This window comes from Phocoena phocoena, chromosome 11 (assembly GCF_963924675.1).
Source record: "Phocoena phocoena chromosome 11, mPhoPho1.1, whole genome shotgun sequence".
In the NCBI taxonomy this organism is placed as follows: Eukaryota; Metazoa; Chordata; class Mammalia; order Artiodactyla; family Phocoenidae; genus Phocoena; species Phocoena phocoena.
The window spans coordinates 12,303,035-12,313,951 of record NC_089229.1 but is presented as its reverse complement, the minus strand read 5'-3'; the positions used below and the strand labels follow the sequence as shown (position 1 = coordinate 12,313,951).

The following is a 10,917-nucleotide window of genomic DNA, read 5'->3' as shown; positions in this document are numbered from 1 at the left end:
CCCTGTTTACAAACAACATCCTTGTAACGAGTCAAAATTACCTTTTTTGTTTGTTTAATCTAGAATCCAGTATTGCAGCATTGGGAAGGGGCTTTAGGAATCATCCTCGCTGTTTGTTTTGTCATCCGGGCTCACCCAGTGACATACTTATCCCCAGTCCTAAGGGATCAATCACCTGCATAATTCATTCCATAGTGGATCAGAGAGCCAGCTCCGTTCCAGGCCTGGTGCGGGCACTGAGGATGAGGTGAATCGGACCTGATGAGTCCTGGAAGCGCGCCCTACTCAGGTAAGCAGGGAGGTGGTCTGGATGACCAGCATTGCTGTCCAGTTGGGTACCAAGTGCTAAGAAGGCCTGGAGGAGGCAGGCAGCGACCTGGACTCACCCTGGGGCTTGGGTCCCGTCTTCCTGCTTTATGTGTGACCTTGGGCATGCCACTTCATTCCCCAGCCTCAGTTTCACTGTCTGTAAAATGGTAGTGATCTACCCCACAGGGTAACTGGAGGGATGAACCATGAAAACAGTTCGGCCTCTAGCACGTAGTAGGTTCTCAAGAAAAAAAAAAAAGGCCCTAAGTGGACATTTAAAGGGTGTATGAGGAGGCAGGCTGCCAGCTGAGGGACCCGGGAGGAGGTGATACTTAGGGAGTAGGCTGGGGAGGGGAAGCGGGGAACTGCAGGCAGGCTCTGGGGTCGGAGAGTCCCTGATGTTGCCACCCCCCCACACACACCTCCTGCTCTGAGAAGCACTGCCTCCCAGCCCTCTGGAACCATTCAGATCCCTGGAGCGTTCAAGTCCCATCACTGGGTGGGAGGCTCTGGAGGTGGCAGGATCACACAGCTGCTCAGATTTCCAGAAGTTGTTGGTTTTTTTTTTTTTTCTTTTCACATCCTGTTTTAAATAGCTTTGTTTTCCAAGGGTCATATGACCGCGCCTACTCCACCCCCGCAGGCCAGGGGCGGGCGGGGCGCCGGCCCTCGCGGGTGTCGCAATGTCGGGCCAGTAAGTGTGGATCGGCTGTCTGTCGGCGGCCACGTGACCCGCCCCGGGGATAAATAGACGGCGCGGTCTGGGCTTTGCACAGTCGCCCTCCCGCCTCCACGAGCCCGTCCCGAGACGTCGGAGCCAGCACCGGACCCCGCACCAGCACCACCGCAGGATGGAGCGCCCGCAGCCCGACAGGCAAGCGCGGGGCGAGGGACCGGCCTCTCCCGGGAGGGGCAGCCCCTGCCCCTGCCCCTGCTCTCCTGCCCCAGCTCTCCTGCCCCTGCCCCTGCCCCTGACCCTGCTCTCCTGCCCCAGCTCTCCTGCCCCTGCCCCTGCCCCTGCTCTCCTGCCGAGCTGCCGAGACTCAGCCGGGAAGCAGGAAGCGACCTCGCTGGGCGGCCGGTCTCTTGGGCTTTGGTATAAGGAGGAGCGGGGTTCCAGTCCCGCCCGGTGGGGTAGTCGGAGCGATGAAAGATGAATTACATGCCTGGCTCCGGGTGGGTGACCCGATGGGAGTGTTGCCGTGGGATCCAACTTTGTTTTTGGCTTTGGACTTGTGTGTGCTTGGAGGTGGCCGTGTGCTGAATCCGAGATCCTGGGGGCTGTCCAAGGCTGGCTGTGAGTGCCTGCTTTTCTCACTAGAGCCCCCTCTTGGCCGCATCCACCTCTCACTACCTGTTGAATGCAGGAGCAGGACATCACCGTGGCTTCTGTGTCCCCATTTACTGATGAGAATGGCACAGCTGGGGGAGGCAGCAAGGCCAAGGTTCCCTGGCTAGCTGGGATGTGAACCTTGGTTTGTCCCCCTCCAAGTCTGGCTCCTTTCCTTCTCCCAAGAATTTGATCAGCACATACAGAAGAGGGGATGATGTTTCTGGAAGAGGTGTGGGAGAGAAAGGAGAAATGACCCTTTTCTCGGGAGGCGGATGCAGACATACGGCAGAAATACTCGCCGAAAGGGACTTTTTCTTGAGTAAAGCTGAATTGACTTAGCCTTTTAAACTCAAACACATCTGTGATGAGCAAAACATTATGAGGGGTCATGAGATTTGTATCTGAGCCCAACAAAGTTAATAAATTAAATCTTGGGTCTGAAAGCCAATCAAAGCACTTACAAAGCTGAATGTGAACGTGCATCCTGCCAACGGCTGCCTCTCCTGGGGCTGTGCTACTGCCTCCTCTCCTCCACTGAGAATAACTGGTACCAGGACTTCCCTCTCGGTTTGTTACATAGTATCTTAATGACTGAAAAGTGTGGATGGGGCTGCAACTTAAGGCAGTTGGGAGCGTGGCTGTTTATTAAGTGGGAGGCTGGATTTCTGCAGAGAAACCTGATAAAAGCTGACATCTCTTTAAGTCTTGCCGACAGGCGGGGGTACCCTCAGAAGCTCAACGTTGGGAGGAACTCTGCTCAGAGCCCCCCACCTTGTTCACGTCCCTCCCTTTCTCTGTAGTATGCCCCAGGATTTGTCAGAGGCCCTGAAGGAGGCCACCAAGGAGGTGCACACCGTGGCGGAGAACGCCCAGTTCATGAAGAACTTTCAGAAGGGCGAGGTGACCCGAGAAGGCTTTAAGGTATGTGGCCTGGTGGTACCAGCCCTGGCAGAGGGAATGTTGGGTGTGGGTGCTCCCAAGGCTCAGGGCAGTGGTTTAAGTGGGGGTGGGGACCAGGGATGCTGAGGGGCCAGATGGGCATATTCAAGGGAATCTTTTTACAGATCGTGACTTTGAGGCTCAGAGAGGGGAGGTGACTTACTCAAGGTCACACAGCAGATTCACAGCCTGCTATGTGGTGTTGTGGAGGGGCTGGGGCAGTACTACCATCAGCTGACCACCTACGCTCTGCTTGGCATTTTACTTAATTTCTAATTAGTGCCTCAGTCTTGATAAGGAAGATGAGGAAGGGAAGGCTCAGAGAGACTAAGTAATTACCAGAAGGTCACACAGCCAGTAGGTAAATGGGGAAGGCCAAAATGGAACCAAGGCTGGTTTCGTTTCAGAGCTTATGCTTCTGATCTAGTTCTCATCTGCCTCTGAAGGCAAGGGGGAATGTGGGTTCGAGCCCGAGCGCATCCATTTCCTAATAGTAAGACTAAGGACACCTCATCTGTCCTCCCTAAGGTACCTTTTTCTCATCCATGAAATGAGATTTTTCAACAGCAGGGTTTTCTTTCCTTCTTCATTTTTTTTGTCTGTGCTGCATGGCATGCGGGATCTTAGTTCCCCGACCAGGGATCGAACCCGTGCCCCCTGCAGTGGAAGCTCAGAGTCCTAACCGCTGGATTGCCAGGGAATTCCCTGCAGGGTTTTCTTAAGTGCCCGTTGTATGTGAGGCACAGGTTTTGCTATTTCCCAGTACAACTGTGAAATTCATACAAATAGAAGGAAAGCATGTGGCAAAGAACCAGGCAGGTGCTGGGTGTGAGGAAAGGCTCGTTCCGGTTGAGCTGTGGGGCTGGGGAGCTGTAGCCCTCCACTCCTGACACCCCTGCCTTTTGCTTTCGGGAGCTCTCCCACTTCCAACATGAGAGGTGCTTCAGTGAAGGGAGATTTAAGGTGCAGCTCTAATGGGTTGGGGCCCTGGGCTATGCCCTTGCTCCCTTGTCCTCCTCCGCCCAAAAAAAAAAAAAAAAAAAGGCTGACATACAGTTGCTGAAATGAGGCTGGGGCAGAGGCAGTGGGGACGTGGCTGCTGGAGTATCCCAACCACAGCCACTGTAGACTTTGGGTCTTTCTTCTCAGCCACTGAGTTCAAAGGCAGCACAAAGGTCCGCGAGAGGATCCAGTGCTCACTCGGATTATGCTGATGGAGGTAGCATTTTTTTTATCACCATGGCCTCTGACTCAAGGGCTAAGTGCCCGGCTGCACCTAGTGCTTTACCTGTGTCATCCTGCTGGACCTGCACACCAGCCCATTACTGTGTGGTTGGATTACCCCTCTTTGCAGGGAAGGGAACCGAGGCTTGTGCAGAGCCACTCAGACCTCACATCGCCCAGAGAGGGCGAGTGGCTTATCCATGGTCACACAGCTGAGGACTGGCTGAGCCGGGTTAGAACCAGGCCGGTCAGAGTCGAAGGCCCAGGCTGTTCTGTACCAGGCTGCTTGGCTTTCTGCCCCGGTGAGAAATGGTGCTGCCGTGAACGTTTATGGCTCAGAAATCATCTGGAAACCTCCACCAGAGCACTTATCTTTTGTCCTCTTTCAAACTCAAACTAGAGAATTAATGTGTAACAGGAGTTCCCCGAACCGAGGAGCACTGGCCCTGTCCCCCAGCTCAGCTTCCAGAGGGGTCCTTTGGGGAGGAGAACCATGCCCTGTAGATGGTCATCGAGAGGTCAAAGGCCGGAGGTGCCTGGCATCTCCTATAAGTACTTTCATTCACGTACGTTTTCCAGAGCCAGGATGGCCCCCCTAGCCATGCCTGGGCTTGGCTCCATTTCCATTTCTTACTAGCTGTGTGACCTCCATGTCACATACTCTTCTCTGGGCCTTAGTTTCCTTTTCTGTAAAATGGGCATAGCTATGCCTTTGTTGGATTTTTCCAAGGATGAAGTGAGGCTGCGTGTTTTATGCAGTGTGATAAAAGGGTTTTAGGCCCAGACAGCGCATGATCGAATTTCTCTCTTGTGACACTCCCTCTGGCTGCTGTGTGGAGGAGATCGGAGGGGCTGGCAGGAGGTGGGGGCCCGGCCCGGGGAGGTGACGAGGGTCCCTCTGAAGGCAGTAGTGTGAAGGGGCTGGATGGGGAGCTCTTATACCGACCTGCTCGCTCTGGTTTCAGCTGGTAATGGCATCTCTGTACCACATCTATGTGGCCCTGGAGGAGGAGATCGAACACAACAAGGAGAACCCGGTCTACACTCCCCTCTACTTCCCGGAAGAGCTGCACCGAAGGGGCGCCCTCGAGCAGGACATGGCCTTCTGGTACGGGTCCCGCTGGCAGGAGGCCATCCCCTACACGCAGGCCACCAGGCGCTACGTGCAGCGACTCCAAGAGGTGGGGCGCGCCGAGCCTGAGCTGCTGGTGGCCCACACCTACACCCGCTACCTGGGTGACCTGTCCGGGGGCCAGGTCCTCAAGAAGATCGCTCAGAAGGCCCTGGACCTGCCCAGCTCCGGAGAGGGCCTGGCCTTCTTCACTTTCCCCAACATCGCCAGTGCCACCAAGTTCAAGCAGCTGTACCGCTCCCGTATGAACACGCTGGAGATGACCCCCGAGGTCAAGAAGAGGGTCCTCGATGAGGCCAAGGCTGCCTTCCTTCTCAACATCCAGGTGAGGGTCTGGCCGCCCTGTGTGGCCGCCGTGTCCCCCAGCTGCTCCTCCAGGGACATTTTACGCAGAGCAGGGGAGGTGGGGGCCGAGGGTCACGGTTAGGGACAGGGGCTCGGGGGCCAGGGTTCCAGTTCTGCCACTTACTGGCTGGATGATGTTGGACAGATCCCTTAATCGCTTTGTACTTCAGTTTCCTTGTCTGTAAAATGGGGAAATGACATTATCTCGTAAGAGTTGTGAGGTTTAAGCGAATTTAAACCAATCAGGTCCTAATAGCACGGCCTGGCATGGCATCACCTGTCTAATATTAGCTATGGTTATTGTGGGTTGCGAGCATCACCATTGTGGCACTCTGTGGCAGTCCTCTGTGACAACGTACAAGTTGCCTGTGCATTTGTGTGTAGCCAGGTTGGCACTGCAGGGGTTACGGGTGCTGTAGACGTGGCCTCCGCCTCCTGGGCCTCAGCTCAGCCAGGGAGGCTGGGTGTGTCTTTCTATAAGTGTCTCAAATCTAGGGGAAGGTGAGCTTCAAGCGAGGCCTTTCCTTGAAGGATGACTTCTTGGGCAGGGCTGGGGGTGGGTGTGTTCCCAGGGCGGGTGAGGTTTCTTCTAATCTGGATGTTTGAGAATCCCATCGCTCTCCCCGCACCTGGAGGCCCCATAGGGACTGGGGCTCCCAGCTTATGCTCTCCCTGGCTCTTTATTCCCAGCCTGGGACCCCAGAAGAGCCTTGTCCGAGCACTTCTTAATGGAGCAATGCCCCTTCCTTGCATTCCCCTAAAAAACAACATCATCACCCACAAAACCTGGTCAGTCCTCCAAGAAAATCTGTCCTTCAGAGAGGTGGTATAGAAAGAACAGGAGCTTTGGAGCCAGAGCCCCATGGGAGAGTTGGCTTGTACTGCCTGACCTCTGGGATAGCCTCGGCCCCAGGCACTGAATCTCTGGGAGCTGCAGTTTTCTCATCTGTAAACCCTGGCTAATGAATACCATGGAGCACACTTAGCAGGGGCGAATCTCACCAAGAGAATGGAGTGCCTGCTAGGGTACCGCTCGTGACATCAGTTGCAGAGCGATGCAACATAAGGGCGTGAGTGGCCACGGTGAACTCTGAATTCACGGTGGCTATTGCTGGGGAGTATTTGGGGAGGAGCAGGCAGGCGGGTCAGATGGACTTGTGACATCTTATCTCTTAAGCTGGGTGAAAGGTCCATGGATGATCAGTATCTTTTCCTGTGATTTTGGTATGTTCTCATGTTTCACAACCACACACCTCAAACCTCCCTTCAGCTGGCCGGTCCCCACCTCTCACAGAGTCATGTGTCTTTTGTCTTGCAGCTGTTTGAGGAGTTGCAAGAACTGCTGGCTCAGGACGCCAAGGACCAGAGCCCCTCGCAGGCACCAGGCCTTCGCAGGCGGGCTGGCAGCAGGGCGCAAGGTGAGGGCTTCCAGGGGGCGGCATTTGGAGGGAGTATGGCGCAGCTCTCTGGCTCCAGCACCTGTTGACTCTTCTGTCTCCTCAATGTTTTAAATGCGAAGTCGGGCGTGGGCAGAGGGCGTGGGGCCAGCCTTCAGCGGGTGACTGCTGCAGCCACGTGGGTGACCCCTCCACGCCTCGGTCTCCCCAGTTCTAGAATCAGGGAGGTTGGGCTCGTTCTAGGTCACTGGCTCGAAAGGAAGACTTGCACACCAAGGACCCTCAGAAGTCACGGCAAAGCCCTCTCCCCTCTTAATTGAGGTTCCTTTGGGGACCTTTTAATGGTTCCCACGCAGAGACGCCCTGACATGGGGCAGGGAGCCCAGAACAGCTGCTAGCTCTTCCCCTGCCATGGACGTGGGGAAGACACGTAACCTCGGGGTCGTGTCTCGTGTCAGTCCCTCCCTCACACTTCTCAGACAGCTCTCGATGGGGTGGCTGTGCTGAGAGAACATCTGGGAAACTTCCAAAAGCACCGGAGTGCTCCACCAAATGTCCCCTGACACCCCTGTGGGTGGCAGTGTGGCTTTGGGAGTTGGGGGAGGGGAGGGGTGAGGCTCAGCCACCTGCTTGGCAGGTCACCTCAGGACTTTGCTCCCGGGGCCGCCCTCGCCCGCCTGCCCTGCGGCTTTCTCATGTGTGCTAGGCCCACGTCGACCCCTCTGTTGGCGGGATTGAGCCCGGGAACGTTGGAATGTGGCCAGTCCTGGTGGGATTGGCTACCTGGTGGGGGTGAGGGGACTTGGCCCTAACGCACTGGTTCTCAAAGTGTGGTTCCCTGGGTATCCTTGGAGGGTACTTCCTCACAATGTAGCCGAAAATGGAAGACTGGAGAGCTTGGAGAAGTAGTAAGCTCCCTGTCTTCGGAGGTATGTAAGCAGTGGCCGGAGAGCTACTGGTTTGCGTTGAGCGGGACTGTACTAGACCCTGCTGAGGCCCCTCTGCTTTGTCTTTCTGTGATGTCAGACGGGCCCACCTCTGTCCTCCTGGTGTTGACACTGTCCCTTTTCTCTTTCAGACTCTGCTCCCACGGAGGCGTCCAGGGGGAAGCCCCAGCTCAGCATCCTCTCCCAGGTGCCGCTCATGCGATGGGTCCTCATGTTCAGCTTTCTGGTGGCAACGGTTGCTGTGGGGCTTTACACCTTGTGAATGTAAGCATGCTGGCTCCTGGCCGTGAACTCTTTTTGGAGCGGGACAGCCTCTTGGCCGACTTCCCTCCCTTGGGCGTGGCGGGTGGGAGCAGCTGTTGGGGTCCCTGCCGTCTCCCTGCGTCCCTCTCTCTCTGGAAGAAAGGAGTCTGCGGCATCTCCCCCAACCAAAAGCACGTCCAGCCAATGACCTGAACTTTAGAGTGGGATGAGGGGTCCTGCCCAGCCCTGAGGGCACCCTCCCCACCCCGTTCCTGCAGTAGAGCCCAAAAGATGTAGCCAGAAGTGACCGCTGTCGTGAACCTCCAAATGCCCTGGGTCCCCGGTCTCCCTGTTGACATGCTGTGACCGCCTGCCCCCTGGGCTGTGGCAATTTTTGTATAAATATGCAAAGATGTTGTGTCTCGTGTTTCCGTCTTGTTTTTGTTGGAGCCACTTTTCGTTCCTGACTCGGCCTGAGCTGCGGTATTTTGTTGTGTTCTGTTTTGTTTTTATAACAGGGTTGGGGTGGGAGGGAGGGGTTTAACAGCACTGTGGCCTTGGTCGCTAACTTTTATGTGAAATAATAAACTACATGGCTTAATAGTAACCTGAAGTGTTTTTCTTGGGTTCCGTTACCTTTGGGGAGCTGACTTGTCCTCACTTGTTTCTTGAAAGCCTGGTGGGGAGAAGGGGTGAAGGTGGGGATGACAGGAGCTGGTTTGGGATGTTGTGCTCTGCTCTGAGGATGGTGGGGGGGTGACCTTTAAGCAGTCGGTGGGCAGATCTTTGTGGTGAACGCTGCTTGATACAAGACTCAGCCTTACTGAGGATGGGATTCCCTGTTAGGCTGAAATGAGCAGATTCTGGGGTAAAATTTGTGTCCTGTACAGTGAACCCTAGGGACTGGAGTATGATCCCTGGTTCAAATCCCTGCTACTCCATTTTGTAGCTCTGCCTTTGGGGTTAGTTATTAACCTTTTTGGGGCCCAGTTCTGTCACTTTTAACATGAATACATGAGACCCAGCTCATCTGTTTTGAGAAGCAAATGAGATGCATATAAAATACCAACAGTGTATAATACTATTATGAAACAAGGGAGATCAGTGTTTTGTGATTCTTGCTAATCATCTCACCCATGATGTCATCTCATTTGATCCTCAGAGAAAAGCTGTGAGGAGTGTTAACGCTCTCTGAGGGTCAGGAAGGATGTAAACCCGGTCCGGCCAGTTCTAAACCCAAGTCTTTTCCACTCTCCGAAGTCCCGAAAGCCACTGAAATGGTAGAAATGCAGCCTCCCAGTCTGGGAGAGTGAAAGCCCTTGGCTGGAGGTTTATTTAGCAAAGCAGGGGACAAGGCTTTTCCTTATACGACTCCTATGTGACTGAGGATTGGGTGCCAGGAGACCTCTCCCTAGTTCTGGCTTTGTCACCAAGTCTGGAACCTTGGTTAAGTCACTTCAAGTCTCCTTGAAACTAACAGTACACCTGCCTCCTACAGCTATTAGGAGGGTCCAGTGGCCTCCAAACCCCAGTCTGTGGATGGTGGCATCACAACACCCGCGTATCCTGGGCCCCACCCGGAGAGGTTCTGATTCTGGAGATCTGGGACAGGACTCCGGAATCGCTGTTTATGAAAAGCTTTGGCGCAGTGGTTAAGAATCTGCCTGCCAATGCAGGGGACACGGGTTCGAGCCCTGGTCGGGGAAGACCCCACATGCTACGGAGCAATTAAGTCCGTGCACCACAATTACCGAGCCTGCGCTCTAGAGCCCGCGAGCCACAACTACTGAAGCCCACGCGCCTAGAGCCCGTGCTCCACAACAAAGAGTAGCCCCCTCAATGAGAAGCCGGTGCACGGCAACGAAGAGTAGCCCCCGCTCGCCGCAACTAGAGAAAGACCGCACACAGCACCGAAGGCCCGACGCAGCCAAAAATAAATAAATAAACTTATTTTTTAAAAAAAGCTTCCTGGGAGATTCCAAGGTGCAACCAGGTCCAGGAGCCACTGTTCATGAGATATGTATGCCAAGGGTAGGCACGCAAAATAGCGACTTAGCTCTTCCCACCCTGGGCCCTGTTGCCAGTTTTTTGTGACAGGGGCATTGATACCATTTGTAGTGACGAAGGAAGGAAGAGAGGGAGAGGAGAGAGAACCATCTTAAATTCTACTAACAGGAAAATGGCTGAATAATTTGTATTCTCTTCACACGGTGGAAAATAAAAGCACTGTTAAATAGAACGAGTTAAAGCTATGTCTCCATGCAGAGGGACTTCCCTGAAGGTTCAGATTCGTTTGATCTAATTTTGAAACCCTATAAACAGACTCATATTTTAAACACTCCCCGTAAGTATGTGCCAATGTAGCCTATGGAATGAAAAGTTCTTTCCAATAGTTCAGGTTGCGGGACTTCCTGGTGGCACAGTGGTTAAGACTCTGCGCTCCCAGTGCAGGGGGCCCGGATTCAATCCCTGGTCAGTGAACTAGATCCCACATGTATGCAGCAACTGAGTTTGCATGCCACAACTAAGGAGCCCACGTGCTGCAGCTAAGGAGCCAGGCTGCCGCAACTAAGACCCAGTGCAACCAAATAATAAACATTAGAAAAAATAGTTCATGTTGCCAGTGAGAATGGAAAAGAAAGGAGGGGAGATTATGCAGTCCTTATTGCTGCTTGAGAATCCGTCAAGTTTTGCCAGATCTTCCCGTTTTTAAAGTCAGCCTGGGAATCTGGTCATGAATTTTCAAATTTTAAGCATTGCCAGATAATGAAAACTCTTATACAACTAAAAAAAAAAAAAAAAAAATCACCAATTGGGTCTAAGGAAACATCCCTCGAGTCCCAAGTCTGAGTTTAGTCCTAGAGGCGCTAACGAGACCAGAGGTGGCTTCTTGATGATTAATCCCCCACTTTTGGAAGCGTGTTTAGGGTGAGAGCTGGGACTCCAGCCGCTAGGGGGAAGCAGGCTCACACCCGGCAAGGGGTACTTCTCAGGGACCTATAGCTCTGAAAGGGGTCGTTTCCTCCTGAGACTTTGAAAAAGGTTTAA

General features: G+C 53.9%; 1 protein-coding gene across 1 annotated transcript; it reads left to right on the top strand.

The window, feature by feature from the left end:
• Nucleotides 1-1,126: 1,126 nt before the first annotated feature.
• Nucleotides 1,127-8,317, top strand: HMOX1 (heme oxygenase 1). Its single transcript, XM_065887201.1, has 5 exons — nt 1,127-1,183; nt 2,443-2,563; nt 4,771-5,262; nt 6,601-6,700; nt 7,758-8,317. Exons 1-5 carry the CDS (start codon nt 1,161-1,163, stop codon nt 7,886-7,888), a joined length of 867 nt encoding a protein of 288 aa, XP_065743273.1. The 5' UTR covers nt 1,127-1,160; the 3' UTR covers nt 7,889-8,317.
• Nucleotides 8,318-10,917: the final 2,600 nt, after the last annotated feature.

Excerpts from the sequence above, each read along its gene's own strand:
- HMOX1 (XM_065887201.1), top strand. The coding sequence starts at position 1,161 with ATGGAGCGCCCGCAGCCCGACAG. Across the intron at positions 5,263-6,600 it reads CCTTCCTTCTCAACATCCAG|CTGTTTGAGGAGTTGCAAGA; the intron begins GTGAGGGTCTGG and ends TTTGTCTTGCAG. Across the intron at positions 6,701-7,757 it reads GGCTGGCAGCAGGGCGCAAG|ACTCTGCTCCCACGGAGGCG; the intron begins GTGAGGGCTTCC and ends TTTCTCTTTCAG.